The sequence below is a fragment of the Equus przewalskii genome, chromosome 4 (assembly GCF_037783145.1).
Source record: "Equus przewalskii isolate Varuska chromosome 4, EquPr2, whole genome shotgun sequence".
Taxonomy (NCBI): domain Eukaryota; kingdom Metazoa; phylum Chordata; class Mammalia; order Perissodactyla; family Equidae; genus Equus; species Equus przewalskii.
Window position 1 is genome coordinate 58,889,456 of NC_091834.1, and position 20,523 is coordinate 58,909,978.

Genomic DNA, 20,523 nt, shown 5'->3' on the forward strand with positions numbered 1-20,523 from the left:
TTGTGCAGATATCTAGGCACATGTATAAATCTAGAATGAATTCCTCCAAGTGCAATTGCCAGATATTTAAATTTTTAGAGTCATTTTCAAATTGCCTTTCAAAAAAATTAATAGATGAACAGTGTATGAGCTATGCTGCTGTTTGTAATGGCTGCATAGACTTTCATTGTGTGGAGTATATATCATAGTTTATTTATAATAAATTCTCATATTGTTAGACACTTTGATTTTTAATAATTTTTCATTATTTTAATATTTTGCTGAATCCCTGTCAAGCTAAACTCCTGTCCATATCCTTTAATAATTTTCTTAGAAACTCATGAAAATAAAGTTGCTAGATCAGAGGCTGTGTGCTTTTTAAAGATATTGATGAAAGTTGCAAAAAGTCTGATGAGAATGTTTATACCACTTATAGATTATGTAACCCCACCTGTTTGGAAATGTGCTAATTTTCCTAAACCCATCCAAATATTGGAGTATTCCTCTTTGTCAACTTGAAAGAAGATAAATAGTATTTGTTTTTACTTCTTTATTTGATTGTTGATGAGTTGATTAATTTTTTTATGCATAATAGTTATTTTTTTCTTTTAAAAAAATTTTATGTTCATGGCTTCCTCCAGTTTTGTTTTTTTTTTTTTGGTTTTGAGTTTTTGCTTTTCTTATTGATTAGAAAAGATGTTTACATCAGTATTATACCATTTTTGAATATATTACAAATAATTTTCTTCTCGTTTTTTGCTTTTTTATCTTTTGACATATAGAAGCTGACAATATTTACATAGTTAGATGAATTAATGTTATACCTACAAAGATTTTCTCTACTTCAACATTATGTAAATAATTATTTACATTTTTTTCTAAGGAGCTAATAATTTAAAAACCAAGAACAGGTTGCACTTTTTCTGAGTTTACACTGTTTTTAGTGCAGAGATAAAAGTAAAGTTGAATAAACTAGATTTAGTGAGCTTATAATGTCTAGTTAATATTAAAGGAAATAATTTTATCATGGCAATTTTAGCTTCTTAAAGATATTTTTAGGTTTGTTAAGAGATGCTAATTACTTTTCATTTTTCCAGTGCCTCATCTCTGCTATTTGCATATCACTATTTTTATTTAGAACTAAGTTCTAAATCTGTTCTGTTTTCATAATGATGTGTAATGATATATTAATGTTATATTGGATATGTTTTAGGTTAGATAGTAGGAAACATCTTTCAACCAAAATTTTTGGCGTTACAAAGAAGTTTTTGAAATTATTTTTATTGGTCATCAAAATAAATGAGGGTCAGTAGTTCCAGCTGGAGAGATCCTGGGGGACAGGAGCTTTCATTTGTCTCATTTTAGCCAGAGCTTTAAGCATGTTGAGTATGTCACCTGACTTCCTGTACTTCAGTTTTCTCGTGTATATAAAATCGTAGTAGTGCATAGCATTGCTGTATGGGGACTCTAAAACAAAGTCGTATCTTAAGTTTTTTATAGACATATACTTCATTTGTCATAAATAGAAAAGCAATATTTAATTAAAAATTTTCAGTCTGTTGAAATATGAGTAAAAATTGTTTCTGCTTCTATTTTTTATTTGAATGGTTTAATTACAAATATATTTGTCTGCCTTTCTTCAGGAAGATACAGTTTTTTTAAAGGAGCAACTTCGTAAAGCGGAGGAACAGGTTCAGGCAACTCGACAAGAAGTTGTCTTTTTGGCTAAAGAACTTAGCGATGCGGTAAACGTGCGAGATAAAACGATGGCAGATCTGCACACTGCACGCTTGGAAAATGAGAAAGTAAAAAAGCAGTTAGCTGATACAGTGGCCGAACTTAAACTGAATGCTGTGAAAAAGGACCAGGTAAAATTGGGTTAATTTTGAATTTACATTTTGATCAAAAACTCACTCTAAGCTCACCAAAGAGAATGAATTATCTTTGAACAGGTTGGATTCCTGATCGCAGAATTTTAAATTTCTATTCATTTTGTTTAGTTGTTGTAACTTCTTAGGTTGAAATTAATGTAAGTTTTAAGAAAACGTTCTGTAAGCCAATTCCTAGTGGTCAGTAAAAGCTGCTCTCTTATTGTTCATTAAACTTTCTGATGTCAGGTATATATTGCTTTGTGTGGAATTTCTTATTTACTAGCTACATAAAATGGTATTACGGTTTTTTAACAGGGTAATACTTGTTCCTCAGGAGCTGGGATATTCTTCTCTAGTTTCTTAATAAACCTTAGTCCTAAGAATATAAAGCTGAATTTATTAGGAGAGCTAATGTCACTCTGTAGCCAAAACTCCAAAACAAATAAAAATGAAAAGCCAGAAAGAAAAAAGTGAAAATGAGGTTGGGATTTACTACTATGTTATGAGAGATGAGATGTTTTCTTTTTCTTAGAGGAAGTGTTTGTTTCTTTCTTAGGAAAAGACTGATACACTGGAACATGAACTGAGAAGAGAAGTTGAAGATCTGAAACTTCGTCTTCAGATGGCAGCAGATCATTATAAAGAAAAATTCAAGGAATGCCAGAGGCTCCAAAAACAAATAAATAAACTTTCAGACCAATCAGTAAGTTGAATATATATAGTTGAATTCATATATAGTAAGATATTTCCTTTATCAATATTTTTGTTTGCAAATCAAGTTTATAATATTCTGAATATTAGCCTTTTGAATATAATTTATCTCTGCTTGATTTCAAGTCATTGGCTTCATATTGTAATGATATATATATTTTTTCTTTCTTTTTTTTTTTTTTGAGGAAGATTAGCCCTGAGCTAACTACTGCCAGTCCTCCTCTTTTTTTGCTGAGGAAGCCTGACCCTGAGCTAACATCCATGCCCATCTTCCTCCACTTTATATGTAGGATGCCTACCACAGCATGGCGTGCCAAGCGGTGCCATGTCTGCATCCGGGATCTGAACTGGCGAACCCCGGGCTGCCGAGAAGTGGAACGTACGAACTTAACTGCTGCTCCACCAGGCTGGCCCCTGTAATGATATATTTTTTGAAAAAAAATCTGAAATTTTTATTTGATGGAGAACCAACAAAAGAAGCAAGGGCAGCAGGAGGAAAAGAAAAAAAAAAAGGAGAAAGCATTCTCTTTTCCTGCCCATTTCCCACTAAGTTCTTGATAAATGTCTTTTTCGCTTGAAAACTCAATATGTGTTATTGAATGCCTCCTGTGATAATGGTGCCTGTCTTCACTGGGGTTCATGATCATCCCCGGAGTCTTAGATAGTTTCCTGGTTGTAATTATTGAGTTCTTCCATCCTATTCACATCCAGTAGATTAGGAAGAGTTAAAGTGGTAGTTGGGGCCGGCCCAGTGGTGCAGCCCAGGGTTCGCCGGTTCAGATCCCAGGTGTGGACATGGCACTGCTTGGCGAGCCATGCTGTGTTAGACGTCCCATATATGAAGTAGAGGAAGATGGGCACGGATGTTAGCTCAGGGCTGGTCTTCCTCAGCAAAAAGAGGAGGATTAGCAGCAGTTAGTTCAGGGCTAATCTTCCTCAAAAAAAAAAGTGTTAGCTAATTATTTTTGTTCCATTTGAGAGTGGGTAGGCAGATTGAATAAAAGCAAAGAAAATGTTTCTGTTTTGAAATGTGTGTTTTAATGTGGGTCCTGAAATTGTACTTAAATATAAGGTTTGTTATGTAATGGAGTCCTGGAAGTGAAGAAACGTATTTCAAACCTGAAGTTGAAAATGATACCACAGTTCTCTTTGCAAACAAAATTTGCTGTAGAGATCGTTTTATTTGTATACAGATGATGTTTTCCCAGTCTTATTTTTTGAAAAATGAGATGCAAGAAATGCATGTCATCAAAAACGAAGGCTGTTGTGAAAAAAATTGTACTTTAAGTATGACACCCACATGTATAGATTTTGGCTTAGGGAGTTAAAATATATTATGACTTTGTAGTAGAAAACTTATGAGATTTCTGTGAATGGCTTGTTTTGGTGGTATTTTGATGATTTGACAAGAAAAAGCAAAATAAAGCTTTTCTCTTTTGTAACATCTACGCCAGTAAAGTGATATGTCTAACTTTAGTCTTTCTTGCCCTTTAACACAAAGCAGTTTTGTAGACTTTTCAGGATTTCTTTACATAATTATTATTTACACAATTACTGAAGGAAGGAAATATAACTCATTTAACAATTTATTGTTAACATTTTGAATAGGCCAATAACAATAGTGTCTTCACAAAGAAAATTGGGAATCAGCAGAAAGTGAATGATGCCTCAATCAACACAGACCCAGCTGCTGCTGCCTCCACTGTAGATGTAAGGACACCGCCTTCTGCAGGTAAAAATCTTTCAGACTTTGTGTGTAAAGTGTCCTGCCTTGAAAAGTATTTATACTTATTTATATTGCCTTGTTCCAGGTGTAAAAATTTTAGGGAGCTTATAAAAATCCTTATGTTATAAATAAGGATTTGAGGCAAAGGGTCTAAAAGTAAGATAAAGTCATGCATGTGGTGAACATACAATATGCGAGTGTGAACTAGTGTTTGTCTCATGAGAATATTCACAAATGTTAAATGGGTAGTACAACAAAAGCTGAGAATTGAATTTTTAATTGTACAGTTCTTTCAGGGGGAAAAGCTTATAAAACCCCTATTTGTTCTGTTCGTTTCTCTCTCTCTCTTTTTTTGGCTGCTTTGGGGCTATAAGGTACTTCCCTTATTAGTGTACCTGATGGCAGATAAGTAGATAAGTTAAATCTTTTTATTAGTTTATTAACTTATAGAACAGACTAGCGAGATATACTGAATATGTGAACAACATGAAAGTTTGAATTAACTCTAGGTTTTCACTTCTCCTAATTTCTGTTTTTCACTTTATGTTAATGATTTGACAGTAGTGAAGGTAAGCACTAGAGTATTTAAAAGTGTTATTTCCTTGTGTAGCGTTTGGAATAATTGATATTTTTAGACTGTTTAAATGTATTGTAAATTTCCTATACTATTAAATATTTAATTGGGTTCAGCCACTATAGAACAGGCTCCTGCCTTCCATTTCCATACATCCTCTATAGTAACTAGAATGGTGTTATAGAGCATTTAATAAGGACTTAGTGAATAGTATTGAAGGACTAGAAAAATGATTTAAAATGTCTCAAAGAGTATGGCTTTTCTACTTATCTTGTCTATTCAGTTATATAAAGAGAACAATTTTTGTGCTATTTTAGAAGTATTTTTAGCTAATTAAAAAAAATAAAATAATGTTCCTTTCATTATTGAATGTGAACTTAGTTCTGGCCAAACTGACATTTAAAAAATTCTCATCTAGAGTTTATTTTATCCTTCTTTGTTTATTTAGTGTATGGATAGATGTTTTTAAATAGATGTTTCTTTCCTTTGGTATTCCATTTACCATAGTTCACAGTTTACTGACCCTTAGGTTACTCGGAACAGGGCGATGAGGGGCAAAATAATTTTTAATAATCTTACGTTCTGCCTTATAGCTGAGACAGATTTTGACATTGTGACAAAGGGGCAAGTCTGTGAAATGACCAAAGAAATTGCTGACAAGACAGAAAAGTATAATAAATGTAAACAACTCTTGCAGGTAGGTTATCTCCGTTGTAAGTGAAAGATATTTATCAAATGTAATGGCTTATGTAATCGATTGATGGATACCCTAGAGTTCCTTTTCATGCCCATAAACTGGCATTTAGTTTCACTTTTGAGATGATGAGAGAGGATTGTTCTGTGTATCTGTTCATGTAGCCTGTATGTAAAATCATGATCCTAAAATTATTATTTTCTGTGCACTTGTCCTTCTCTCAATAATGAGCCAGTGATTAATGAGATTGGATATTATTGTCTGTTGTGTTCATATAAGGATACATGGAAAATGTTTGAACTTCATAAAAGGAAAGTGCTCCTTTTACATTTAATGTAATGATAGCGAAGAATTTTACCACATCTTAAAAGTGACCAGATTTGCAAAGTGGAAAAAAGGAACGTTAGCTCAATGAGTTGATGCCTTAACAGTGTTACTTATTTTGATTATTTTAAACTGTGTTATTCAGATGTTTCAATTTTTCAGCTGTCTTGGCAGCATTCACTACTGGAGTACTTAAAGGATAAAGGGAAAATGCTTCTCTTTTATACCTGATTTGGAGAAGGGAGAAAAAGGTGTTTTGTGTTTGTGTATGTGATTTTTGTTTGTTTAATTAAATTTTTTTGTGTGTATGTTTCTCTGCATGTGGAGAGGGGAGGGATAATGTTTAGAGCTATAGAATGAAGTTCATATGTTAGCTCAATGTTACTATAGTGATTAATTTAAAATATTTTATGTTACTGCTTTCTAAATAATATTAATTTAATGTAATCTTTTAATCTAACTTTAAACTGAACATTTTTGTTGCATTAGAGGATCCTTCCTTCTGTAGAAGGGTTGATTAGAAGGGTTGAATATATGCTTACCCTTGAGTTCAAAGTATTGGTTTATAAGGGACTAAACTATTTTTCGTTAAATGTGAAACAATTCTGGATGAATATTTTAAAAATCTCATTATACGGTATTATTGAAAGGAAGATAGAATGTTCCTTCAAGCTAAAAACTTCCTCAAGGTACATTTCTTTTTTACAATTGTGTTGAAGTACAATTCAAATCCAATAAATCACACATATTTAAAGCCTGCAGCTTGGTCAGTTTTGCAGCAGATAGTCATGAAACTATCACAGTGTCAAGGTAATGAACATTTCCATTTCCCCTCAAAGTTTTTTTGTACCCATTTGTAACTCATCCTTCCCTCTATCTCCATCCTCGGGAAACCATCGGCTTGCTTTCTGCCACGATAGGTTAGCCTACCTTTTGTACAGTTTCTATAATTGGAATCATATGGTATGTATTCTTCTTTTCCTGTCTTCTTTGAGCACAATTATTTTGAGATTTATCCATGTTGTTGTTTATATTGGTAATTTGTTCCTTTTTATTGCAAAAGTTCAAATCTTTTGCCATTTTAAAAATTGGGTTGTTCATCTTATTATTGAGTTGTAAGTGTTCTTTGTTCTGGATACAAGTCCTTTGTCTGATATATGTTGAATGTTTTCTCCCAGTCTTGGCTTGCCTTTTCATTTCTTTACTGGTATTTTTAGAAAAATTTTAATTTTAATGAAGTACAGATTATCACTCATGTTTTGTCCTTTTTATGTTCTAGGAAACTTTTTACCTAATCCAACTTGTAAAGATTTTCTCTTTTCTTGTCTTCTACAAGTTTTATAGTCTTAGGTTTTCCATTTAGGTCTATTAACCATTTTAAGTTTATCTTTGTGTATGGTGTGGTATGGTATGTATAGTATGGATATTCAGTTGTTCCAGCATTATTTGTTGAAAATACTTTTCTTTTCTCCATTGAATTGCTCAAAGCCTATTTTTAAACTTTTACCTTGAACAAAAACATTGAAAATGAAATTGGTCAATTTACCTGTTTGTCATAATTTTTAACTCCTGCATTTTAACATTCTGGGTTGTAGAGAAGACCATTGTATAAGAAGTCAACCTAGAAATTGTCTTGGTCAGAAAATCCTAGAGTCTTATATACCAGTGTCTGGAAACAACAGCATTATAAATACATGATTTTTATTACTTCCCTTTGCAAAAGTAATATATGCTTATTGTGAAATGCTATGGCATTATAGAAATAAAGATGGTCAAAAGTGCTATCATGATCCTGATCCCCAGGGATAAGAGCTATTAATATTTTGGTGGTTATTTTTCTACACAACACTATATGGACATCGTATAAAATTGTGTTAACTTTTAAAACAAAAATAGGGTTATACTATATATTTCTGTTTTTGCAATTTCCTAGGTTCAATTATTGTATTTTGGCATTTTTCCTTGTTAGTTTGTACATCTACTTTGTTCTGTTAAATAAATATATACTCTTCCATTGTGTAGATATAAAATGGTTTATTCAGTCTTCCATTGATACACATTTAGTTATTTAGTTTTTATACTGTTACAACAGTGTTACCGTAAACAGTCAGCACATATTAAGTATATTTGTCTAGATATTGATTATATGGATTTTAAATCTTTTGGTAATTATACTAATTTCATTTAGGATGAGAAAACAAAATGCAGTAAATATGCTGATGAACTTGCAAAAATGGAGCTGAAATGGAAAGAACAAGTAAAGATTGCTGAAAATGTAAAACTAGAACTAGCTGAAGTAGAGGATAATTACAAAGTAAGTTCAGTAATCACATAGCTAGAGGTGCTTAGTACCTGGTCTGGTACTTTTGAAAATGTGTTATCTGTAATTTTTATCAATCGAATGTGCAGTTTTAATATGGATAATTGGAATAGTACTTCAGGTATAAATAAAAATGTGCTATATATTTAGTTATGTTGAATATAGTTCTTTAACTATGAACCAAGAAAATGGGCACCCATATGCACTGCCATTGTGGCTTTAATGGTGTGGATTCAGATGGCTATTAAAATTATATCTTTCAATCGCACTTAGTTTTTAAGATGAAAAGTGATCATTTCATTGTCCTCTTGTTCACTTAGAAACAAACATGAATGTGTATGTAAAATTATATAAGGGCCTTGACATTTTTGTGGGAGTGTAATACTATATGATCAGTAATTTAAAAATTTATGTTAAAGTTTTTGAATTTATCACCAAAGTGTGTTACTTGTGGTCCTAAATGAAATACTGCAGAGTAAATGATACAATCTTAATTAATGAAAATTATCTTTGCCAGTGTAACGTTAGGCACTAAGCCCGAATGGCAAACGATATTTGTGAGAATTTTAGAGAAAAAAATTAACAGGCTGTCTGGCTAGTTAATAAATAGAAAGATATTTTTCCTCTAAGAAATAAAGTGTAATCTTATATATGTTAAGATACGTATGTATATATAATTGGCATATTTTTTTGTGTAACTAAAGACCAGGAAGTTCTAAATGATGTAACTTATCTATATCACAGCTAATTGTACCTATAATCTAATAGTTTAAATGTAATATTCTTCAAGACCCCAAGAATTACTTTAGGTTTCCTCCTTGGGGGCTGGAGAGGGTGGCACATTATAGGCCAAGGTAATTTTACTGGTGGTCCTTTTTTATCTTCATCTACTGTCAGAATGAAATTTTGAAACTTTTATTTCATGAGATTATGATTGCTTCTAGGATCCCTGTGAATATTATTTTTAATGGATGGCAACTTCCCTTATTTATAAAGTGTGAATACTGAATTTATATGAAATTTTGTTTTTGCATATTGGCTAGAAACAATGATTTAGTAAATGTTTATTGAAGCCTATTATATATAAAGGACTATGTTAGCTATTATGTGGGTGATAAGTAAGGCACAATGCTATGCTAAAGAGTTTATAATCTAGCAGGTAGGTGTTACTAGAAGTGTAGTGGTGATATTCACATCTCTTTCACATTCACTAGGTAATTATCTGTCAGACCTGTGGGAAGCTAAACGATATTTTTATTTCATTAATGATAAAAATGAGCATTGAGATTAAGCAGCATATTTAAGGTTATGCAACTGGTAAAGGTGCTTGGCTTTTTGTTTAGTGCCCTTTCTCTTATTTTGCACTAGACACAAAAATCCACTACACAAGGTGAAATGTGATGAAGTTCTTCGTGAAATTGATGAGGCTAAATAGCTTACTGCTGTTTCCAATGGAATATTTAGGAGTTAGACATTATGGAGAAACCAGACCTTTGAAAGTCCAAATGGAAGGGAGGGGAAGCAGAGCTAGGAAAAGAAAGAAGCAGCATTCCAAACAGATGGAAAAGCATTAATAAAGGTTTTGAAGTCAGAAGTGGAGAGCATAGTCTGGGAACTGTGAGCAATCTTGAGTAATAGGAGTTTAATGTCTGTGATGGAGTAGATTAGACTTGAGAGAGAGTTTGAAGCCAGATTTTGAGGGGCCTAAAATGGAATCTGGGTGCTATTTGCTGTTAAGAATTTTCTAGGAGGAAAAGGACCCAACTACAGTGGGTCTTTTTGAAAATATTTTGGTAGCACTGAGAGGATTTACAGGTGGGAAGGGTTTTTGAAGGTAAGAAAATCAGGTAGAAATATTCTATGAATGAATTGATAAAGGCCACCTCTTTGGGTACTTCCCATCACCTACCTTTGAATAGGTATGAGTCTATCAAGGAAAGCTTTGAAAGACATGAGAAGAACCACTGAAGAATCGTTTTATTTGTATTTGTATACGTAATGCTTATAATGTAATAGGCAAACAATGGGTGGTTGTTAAATGAATGAATGACTTAAGAGACTGAAAATGTTGAGGGAGTAGAGGAGGAGGAGAAGGAAGAAGTGTCTAACAGTTTCCTACCTTCAGTCACAGTGGGCTCTGAGATTGATAGTATCAGTTAACAAAAATAGAAAAGTAGATTTGGGACATGTTACCCTTATAATGCAGAAAGACAATAGTGAAAATATTTCTAACTATCATTAAAAAGGCAGATTTGGAACTTGGGCTAGGAAGAGTGTGGCACACAAGTTAATATTTGATTTATTCTCATGGGGATGATAGTTGAAGGCATGGAAGAAGGGGAGTTTTCAGAAAGACTATAGAGAGAAGAAGCCAGAGAGGAAACTTTGGAGAATACCCATATTTGTAATTGTGAAGAAGCAGCAGACACAAAAAAAGAGCGTGAGAGGATGACAGTGTTGGTGCAATTTCATATAAACTAGGGGAGAAGTTTTAAGAGTAAGGGAAGTTGGTCAGTAATGGTAAGTAATTCAGAAATGTCAAAGAAAACAACCAAGGAAAATACAAGGATATAGCAATAGGAATTATTTTGATAGAATGATATGAACTAGCTCTTGAAGTATAAGGAGAGAATAGATAATGAAAAAAATTAATGGTAATTTCTTTCTTTATTCAGCTTCAGTTGGCAGAGAAAGACAAAGAAATAAATGGTCTAACTTCACATTTGGAAAACCTCTCCAGGGAGAAGGTATTGAACAACGTACTTTTACAAACTGTTTGATATGATACTGAATGATAATACAGCTTTGTGAAGAGAATTGGTTTTACAGTTCATATGAGGGTGGTTTTTTTTAAAAAAGTTAAATGAATAAAGAAAAGACTGAAACAGATATTAAGACTCTTAGGTGGAGTTTGTCTTTAGTTAAATAATATTTTACTTTATAATAGAAAAATGCTTGTGTTGAAACTTAGTTTCGTCTTTGTTACATATTTTCTATTTAACAATACAATTTTACAGTGTTCAAATTTAGGAAAACAGTAAAAATTTAAAAAATTATACACGATGTTGTAGTTATCTGTTTTTCTTTTGTAATAGGAAACATTTTAGAAGTTGCTTAATGATTTATAGCATAACCTAACATTCAAGCTGAGCATACGTTTGTAATGTAAAAAATACTACTATAACGCATCATTTCTCAGAATGTGGGTTGTGGTCCTTTGGGGGTCTCCATCCCCTTTTAGAGATCTACAAAGATAAAACTGTTTTCATAATACTACGGCATTATTTGCTTTTTTCCCCCACTGTGTTGCATTTGCACTGTTGGTGTAAAAGCAGTGGTGGGAAAACTGCTGGTGTGTTGAATCAAGGCAGTGGCATCAAACTACATTAGTAGTTATTGTATTCATCCCAACTATGCATTTACAGTTTTAAAACAACTGGTTTTACTTAGGATAATGAAACAGTAAAATATTAATTTTATAGAAGCTTGACCCTGAGGTACATGTCTTTCTAATATTCTGCATGATGAAATGGAAGGTATCCCCCAAAACACTTCTGCTGCCTAATGAAGTATGATGGTTATCTTAAGGTAAAGCTCCTGTGCGATTGTTTGAGTTGTGAGCTCAACTAGTTTATTTTTTTCATGGCACATCATTTCTCTTTTAAAGAATGGCTAATAGACAGAATTTGGTTGTTCAGACTAGAGTATGAAAAGATGTGAAGTGAACTTGTTACTTTAAGGAACAACAAATGGTAATATTTGTTGCCAATGATTTTTGCTTAAAAACTTGAATTTTGTATCTGCTACCATGAGCTTTATACTTCCTAATGCTTACAGACTTTTCTAATGAGATGGGTGGTAGTATGAGACTGATTTTTTTTTTAATTGTTTAGTAAAATGTGTCAACATCTGGAAGATCTCTAAAACTCTCTGAACCAATCAGTAGTTTTCCAAATGACCAGTGATGGTATTACAAAACCATGCATGGTAAAAGAGCCATTTAAAGTGCTAGATAGACCTCGAGCTTGGATGGCATTACTGTGATAGTTGCAAAACTCTGATTTTTAAACTCTATCACTTCCTCCCTATTTGTCCCTTGGCATTCTACTGTAAGGAAGAACCTTCCTTTGTCCTCATTTATGTTCCAGCAACAATTCTCTGACATCAACTGGGTGTACTACAATTCAGTTCAGTCCTGACAGCAACTACCCAGAGTTAGCGCAGACCCAAGTTAAGGTCTCAGCTCCACCCTCCTCCCCAACAAAATTCAATATTTTGCTAGAATGACTCACAGAATTCTGGAAAGCACTATACTTATGATTACATTTTATTATAAAGTGTTATTATAAGGGATACAACTTAGGAACAGCCAAATGGAAGAGATGCATAGAGCAAGGTGGGGGTGTGGGTGCCACAGAGCTTCCATGCTCTTTCTAGGCATGGCGCCCTCCTAGCACATGATGTGTTCACCTACCAGAAGCTCCCCAAACCTTGTTTAAGAGTTTTTAATCTGGGGTTCCAATACGTGTGATTGATTAAATCATTGACCACGTGATTTAACTCAATCTTCACCCTCCCTCCCATCCCTGGAAGTGGGGAGGTGGTTGCTAAAATTTCTAAATCTATATAATCATGTGCTCAGTCTCTGATAACTAGCCCCCTCCTTGAAACTATCTGAAAGCCCACCAGGAGTGGCCTTATTAGCGTAAGTTCAGGTATGGTCTGAAGGGGCTTGTTATGAATGACAAAAGACACTTCTATCATTCAGAAATTCCAAGAGTTTTAGGAGGTCTGTGCCTGGAACAGGGACAAAGACCAAATATATTTTTTATATCACAGTGTGTGTATATTTTGAATTTATGTTTGGGTGTCTGTGTCCATCCGTCTGTCTGTTTGCCTGCCTGTCTGTCTTCCTATCGTTTTAGCTGACAGTCTTCAGTATGAACTCTTTAGTCAGTAGGTTAGAATATGTTACTCTTCTTAATTTGATGTTCACATAGTCCCAGATTTGATCAGTCAGAGCACCTTCAAGCTGGTTCCTGATGTGCACCTGTATCAAAAGGATGTTGTTGGTTTCTTGAGCACTTAATTTCTTTCTAGCACTGCAAAATATTCTGGGTCATCTTGTACCTTTCTTATCTCATCTTTGGAGTTGGCCTTTTTTATAAGAAAAGAAGCTCTGGTCCACTTCTGCAATCTATTCTTTCTCCAAGGAGTCTGGTTCCTTATTAGTGGGAAATGGTATTTAGAAACAAAATATGGGCCCTAGGTATGTTTCATTATTATTGATGTTCATTGCTTTTGGATCCTTGCAGTGAACAGCGCTAGGAAACATTTATATTTTAGATATCATGAGTTCTGGTCCAAGTCCACAGAGTTCTTCCTTGTCTTCCTCATTTCCTATTTGCATACCCTTTCCACAGTGAGAATCCTGCTGCCCAGTAATATCAACACATCTGTTCATTGTCTAAATCTGATAATCCACATAAAACAGTTTCAGAATTGCTAGAGCCATGTATTACTATGAGAAGGAAATGTATTAAGAATAGAATTCAAGATTGTTTGCAATTCTTTTTTTGCCCCCTAGGCTGTCAGTATATTGTGTTCAAATGTTACTTGCATTAGTTCTCTCTCTCTCCCACTCTTCTGCCCTTCCCTCTCCTTTCTTACTCTCGTTCCCTTTCAGTGTGTGGTAACACAGAATGTCAAGTGGATTATTCTTGCAAATAAACAGTGGATTAAAGATAATTAAAATGGTAGGAGCACAAATGAAGACTAAGAAAATGATTTTTTACTTCTGGTATGAGCTTTGGTCAGGTGTATCACAAAATTAAAACAGTGATGATCTAATCATCTGATAAGAAGCTTGCAAAAATATATATATTTCAAATGCTTAAGACACCTCTTTGAAATATGTATATACCTTCTCCATTAGTAAGAAACCTAGCTCGAGTGTATTCTGTGCGTAGAGATATTAGCTAACGCTAGAGAGAAGTAATCAAGGTACTTCTTGATTTTACATTTATAAAACACATATTTCATATCTAAAATATTTACATATAATTACATAAAATTAATAAAATTTATATATAATAGTTATCTTACACTTTTTTAAAGATTGGCATCTGAGCTAATATCTTTTGCCAATGTTTTTTTTTCTTCTTTTTCTCCCCAAAGTCCCCAAGTACATAGTTGTATATTCTAGTTGTAGGTCCTTCTGGTTGTGTTGTGTGGGAGGCCACCTCAGCATGGCTTGCTGAGCGATGCCATGTCTGCGCCCAGGATCCAAACCAGTGAAACCCTGGGCCACCAAATCAGAGTGCACGAACTTAACCACTTGGCCACAGGGCCAGCCCCTTACACATTTTATATAATTCGTATTTCTATATAAAATGTTACGTTATAGATGAAATATATTTTATATATTTTGAAGTTTTATACATGACTAAAAGATAGATAGCCCTGAATGGTTATAACCATTTGTATATTTTGTTGTAGTATAAATGGCTGAAGTCACACATGGAAAATGATATAGTGACTATATTAGTTAATGCTGTGTAACAAATTACCTGAAAATTTAGTGGCTTAAAACAACATTTGTTATCTCACAGTTTCTGTGAGTCAGGAATCCAGATGTGGCTTAGCTGGGTCCTCTGGCTTCACATCCTCACAAAACTGCGATCAGGGTGTCACATGGGGCTCAGTCATCTCATGGGTGTAGATCTACTTCCAAGCTCACTCAAGTGATTGACGACATATATTCAGTTCCTTTGGGCAGTGGACTGAGCCATACTTCCTCCTCTGCTGTCTTCCATGAGATTACTCCCCTCCTCTACTCTTGATTCATGTGAAAGGGTATTCAAACTACTGGCTGGGTAACCTTTAAAATGTAAAGCTGATCACTCCTTTGCTTTAAGCTTCTTAATGGGCCTCCCATGCACTTAGGATAAAAGCTAAAATTCTTAAAATAGCCTATAATGTTTTATCTGGCTGGCCTCCATTTATCTCTCTAGTCCCATCTCAAGCTACAGTTTCTTGTTTCACTATCTTTATTGTAGAGTCTCTCTCAGTAATTCTCAAACTTGAGGTTGCATCCGAGTCACCTGTATTGCTTGTTAAAACACAGATTCCTGGGTCCAGTCCCAGAGTTTCTGATTTAGTAGGTCTGTAGTGGGGCTTGAGACTTGCAGTTCTAACAAGTTCCTGGCGCTGCTGGTCTGGGGATCACAGTTTGAGAACTGTTGTAGTCACTTAAGCCTTATAACTCACCAATTGCTTTCTTGTCTCAGGGCCTTTGTTCGTATCCTTTGCCAGGTGTATTCTTGCCTACAATTCTTTGTTATTTTGTTAAACTTTCTTTTTCTTTTATCTTTTTTTTTTTTAAGAATTTTAAACATATATGGGAATAATACAGTGACTTCTGTTGTACTCCTCACCCAGCATCAGCAGTTGATACTTTATGGCTATCTTAGTTTATCTATCCAACCATAATTCCCTTTCCTCCTCCCCCAGTGATATTTTTTTCAAGTCTCTTCCAGAATTTCTATTATTTCCCTCTAAATATTTAACTGTTTCTACCACTCTTGACTTGACTTATCCTTCTAGTCCTTAGATAAATGACTCTTCTTCAGAGAGGCCTCCTTTGACCTGCCCATCTAAGTTGGTGCCTCTGTTAAACTTACACTTGGGACCTGTACTTTTATTTCATAGCACTTACCATGATTTGTAATTAATATTTATTTCTGTGTTTATTTATCTAACATGTGCTGCCTCCGCTTAATTGTTAAGGTCCTTGAAGACAGGGACATGTCTATTTTATTCACCACTGTATTTGTAGCCCCTGGTACAGTGCCTGATACTTGAAGTTAAATATTTATGGAATGAATAAACTAATGGGGCAAACATAATTTATAGCATTTGCTTATAAAAACATTTGGTAAAGGAAATGTACTGGGATCAGCAGTTTTGTTGTCACTTAATACCCTGCTGTCAGGAACGCAATAGAAGCAGACCAGTTTGCTTTCTACTTCCTGTCTTTTTGAGTTACTCTTGATTTTTCTGCTGGTGACATTAGAGTTTTATATTACTTCTAAAGACTATATAAGAATTTCTGTTTGCTATTTGAATGACTTAATGTTTGTCTCTTCCCCAGTGTTTCTCAGAACCCTCCCCCCTCCCCCAGTCCTCTACAAGGTTCGGTAAAGACCTTTTTGTTCAGCACTGAAACCTAGATCCAGATGGTGCTGGAATGAATCAAGTGATCATTAAGGAGTAGTTGAGTGAGTAAATGAAAAAAATCAATTTATCATCATCCAACAGAATATATATTTTACTTTGTTTTTATTTTGTTTATTGTCCATCTTTCTGCTCTAGAACATAAGCTCCATCTGGGCAGGAATTTTGTCTGTTTTGGTTATTCCTAAATTCCTAGTGCCTAGAACGGTGCCTGCCACGTAATAGGATACTCAGTAAATATTTATTGGTTGTATGTGTGAATAAAAGAACTAACTCATTATAGATTTTTTAAAAAAAACTAGGTCCCTAGTTTTATAATTTATGTTTTAAAAATAATAGTGTGAAGTAGTTTAGTATATCTCTTTGGATTCAAAACCCTACCAATTTGAATTTATCTAGAACTTAATAGCTTAAAGTATCTTATTTTTTCATGTCATTTCAAAACTATTGTCTAGAATTATTTGCCATTTTCATGCCTTCCTACTATTTCACATATTCTGCATAAACCCCCTACTCTCAAAGTTGAAAAGGGAAGATAAAGAAAAGAATAAAGCAAAAGCAAAATGGCAAATAATGATAAAAAAGATTGTAGGAAATACTTTATTAACTATTGATAAAAAATTAAAAGATTTTAAAAATTAAAACTATTTCAAAAATACTCTTTTCTTTCCCTGAGGAAGATTCACCCTAAGCTAACATCCACTGCCAATCTTCCTCTTTTTGTTTGTGAGCTGCTGCCACAGCATGGCCACTGACATACGAGTGGCGTAGGTCCATCCCTGGGAACCAAACCCAGGTTGCCGAAGCAGCGCATGCTGAATGTAATCACTAGGCCACCAGGGCTGGCCCTCAAAATATCCTTTTACATTAGATGCCTGACTAGGGATTTTTCTGAATCATTTTATATTTCCAGGTGATCTGCTTTGCATCTGAGAATAGAAGAGTAGTATATCTACTTATAAATGATTAATGGAAGATGTCTCCAATGAAATGCTACAGCAGCATGATGATTAAATAATAGTGACCCTGAATAACTGATCTTAGAAAAGTCTTATAGACTACTATTTCTTTACCTATTTTACTATAAGTTAGAGACTGTCTGGAAGTGATAAAAGAATAAAAATTATGAGAATTATATAGTACTTTGAGCAGCTTTTTCATAGGGTTGTAAGTAATTCAAAACATTTAATGCCTCTTCTCCTTCACTCTCACAGCATCTGTGTGTGGCATATAAGAGGAATATATTGTTCCTCCTATTTAACAGTTGGAGTACCAGAGACATCCTTAACTTGTTGAGTAATTTGTAAAACCAAGGCTACCGTGAGCCATTTTGGGGCTTTGAAGAAAAAAAGATTTAGGTACTCTAGCAAAGGCAAACCAGCTAAACAAACTTTTGTGTCCTGGAACTGGAACTGTAAAAGAGGATTCCTAACAAAATCTGCTTCTTAAATTGTGGAGGCTTTTTCTTTTAGGAGAATTGTAAATCAGCAATAGATATGGTTTTGCTCAGGTAAGATAGCTACACTCATGTCATGCATGTCTTTGAAGGTAGGGGAGGTCCAGCAGGGGTTCTTGACTATTTTTGTGCCAAGGGCCTTTTGAAAGTCTGGTCAAGTCTATTTTCAGAAAATATTTTTAAATGAATAAAGTAAAATATACAGAATCACAAAGGAAACAAATGATAAGAAGTAGTTATCCAAATATTAAAAAATTTGTGATACATGTGATAGTATATGTGCTTATTTATTAAAATGTTAAATAAGGTTTAGCATGTCTAATAATTACTTTAATTTCAAAGTGGTGATGAATATAAAGGCTGTTTTGAGATAGCTGCAATAAACTCTAATATGAAATGAATATATCTTGATTTCTGTAGGTGACAGAGTTAAAGGTACTGAAACTATTGCTGTGATGTTTTTGCTTGCATTCATAATTGAAGAAAATGCTCAATTTCAGTTACAAGTTAAGTGAAAAGATGTAGATTTTTTTTCCCCCATCTGAGTTCGTGGATCTCCTGAATTCTAAACATGGACCCTTTGTTGGGCATTGTGAATGCAAATTTAAGAATCTTCTCTAAGTCAAGAGTTCAGTCATCCGATTTGCCGACCTAACCAAAAGGAAACAACCTAACCATAACTGTCTTGTTCATGTCCCTGTATTCTGTTTACCCCACCTCCAGTTTCTCCCATGAATCAAACCTGCTTGTTACTAGTCCTTTTCTTACCCTGCATCCTATTTGCAGAGGATTTATTGGGTCTTTGTTGGTAGAAGAGAGGACTATTAACTTCAATAAACTCTTTATTATGTTGGAAATCTCTGTAATGTTGTTTGACTGTACCAGTGCATGCATGAATCTTTTGATGGAACTCTGTTTCATCAAATCCATTTTAGTTTATTGTTTGCTTACAGAAGAACTTATCTATACTCCTCTAAATTAATTTGCTTAAACCTTTGTAGAAGTATTTTATCATCTCTAAGTCTTTTGCTGCTTTCATGCCCCTTTTTGCTTCTCTTGAATCATCTTTGAAATATTTTTTGAATTTACTTTCTTTTTCTTTGTTCACTTTGCTACTTTCACAGTCCTGAATTACTATAGTAGCACGTCTGGGGATTTTGAGTTATGGCAGGAGATGAGGGACCATCCCTTGAGGGCCTGCTGTGTTCTAAACACTTCCCCTCATTTCTCAATAGTTCTCTGAAGCCTGGAGAAGATAAGTTCCTCAGGGTTATTAGTGCTAGAGCTGATGAGCAAATCCAGGTCAGTCTAATTCCAATCCACCATGTCATACTGCCCCCTCCCACCCGCTCTTGTTTCTAGTTTCAACTATGCCCAGTGTAGTTTTGCTAGATTAACCTTACTAAGGACCGTTTTACCATATTATTATTATTCAGGAACTATTAGGTCCATTGTAGTAAACTGTATAACATGGATTTGGCACATCTGGCCTCCAACTTGTCTCTTTAGCTACATCTCTCCTGCTCTTGTCATGTATCCTGTGCTCTAGCCATATCATTCACTTACCAGTCCTGGAATATGTTGTTATTTCATGTCTTCTGTACTCTTTTTCCGTGCTAGGAGGAACTTTTAGTTCCCATGTCTCTTCTGAAACCAAAATTGACTTGCATTTTTCGTGTTTACAGTTTTACTCTCAAGTGATAATGACTTACTCTGTTTTAAGGTCGCTTATCCATTTTAAGGTCATTTATATAGGTAAAAATTTTTTAACAGAGACTCATCTCTGCTCCCAAGTGATGACAGTCAGCAAAACCTACTGAATCTTACTTAACAGGTGAAAATTTTTCATACTTAGATCCTTTGTTAATATTTCTCTTTGTTCTTTTTTTTTTTAACATCTCTATTGGGTATAATTTACATGTAATAAAATTCACTTATTTTAAGTGCAATTTCATGAATTTTGGTAAATATATATGTCCCAGACGACCTTTCTGATTTACTTTCTTTTTCTTTGTTTTTGGTGAGGAAGATTGTCCCTGAGCTATCATCTTTGCCAGTTTTCCTGTACTTTTTGTATGTGGGCTGCTGCCACAGCCTGGCCTAACGAGCAGTGGATAGGTCCTCACCTGGGATCCAAACTGTGAACCCCCGGCTGCCAGAGCGGAGCATGTAACCGAACCACTATGCCACTGGGCTACACTCCGCCATCTCCCCCCCCCTCCCCCGCCACCAAAGCCCCAGTACACAGTTGTATATTCTATTGTATGTGCTTCTAGTTCTTCCATGTGAGCCACCACCACAGCATGGCTGCTGACAGATGAGTGGTATGGTTCTGCACCTGGGAACCAAACCTGGGCTACTGAAGGGCAGCGTGCTGAACTTTAACCACTAGGCCATCGGGGCTGGCTCATGATTTACTTTGTTATCACAGTTTTACCTTTTCTGGCATTTCATGTAAATGCAGTCATGCAGAATTTATCTGTTCATTGGTTGATGGTCATTAATCCTTTTACCAGCGATGGACATTTGGATTATTTCTAATGTTTTGCTATTATGAATAATGCTGCTATGAACATTCCCATACAAGTTTTTGTGGATATAGGTTTTCATTTTTCTTGAGTAGATACCTAGGA

At 34.4% G+C, this 20,523-nt stretch overlaps 1 protein-coding gene across 4 annotated transcripts in view; it reads left to right on the forward strand.

Annotated features, from left to right (window-relative positions):
• The window catches only part of TAX1BP1 (Tax1 binding protein 1), a 78,708-nt gene that overhangs the window by 43,576 nt on the left and 14,609 nt on the right, over positions 1–20,523 (forward strand). For all 4 annotated transcript variants that reach the window (XM_008517869.2, XM_070617569.1, XM_070617568.1 and 1 more), the window contains exons 9-14: positions 1,623–1,847; positions 2,407–2,553; positions 4,170–4,293; positions 5,455–5,558; positions 8,068–8,193; positions 10,875–10,946. In XM_008517869.2, the coding sequence (XP_008516091.1) occupies positions 1,623–1,847; positions 2,407–2,553; positions 4,170–4,293; positions 5,455–5,558; positions 8,068–8,193; positions 10,875–10,946 (798 nt within the window). The remainder of the gene's footprint in view (positions 1–1,622; positions 1,848–2,406; positions 2,554–4,169; positions 4,294–5,454; positions 5,559–8,067; positions 8,194–10,874; positions 10,947–20,523) is intronic.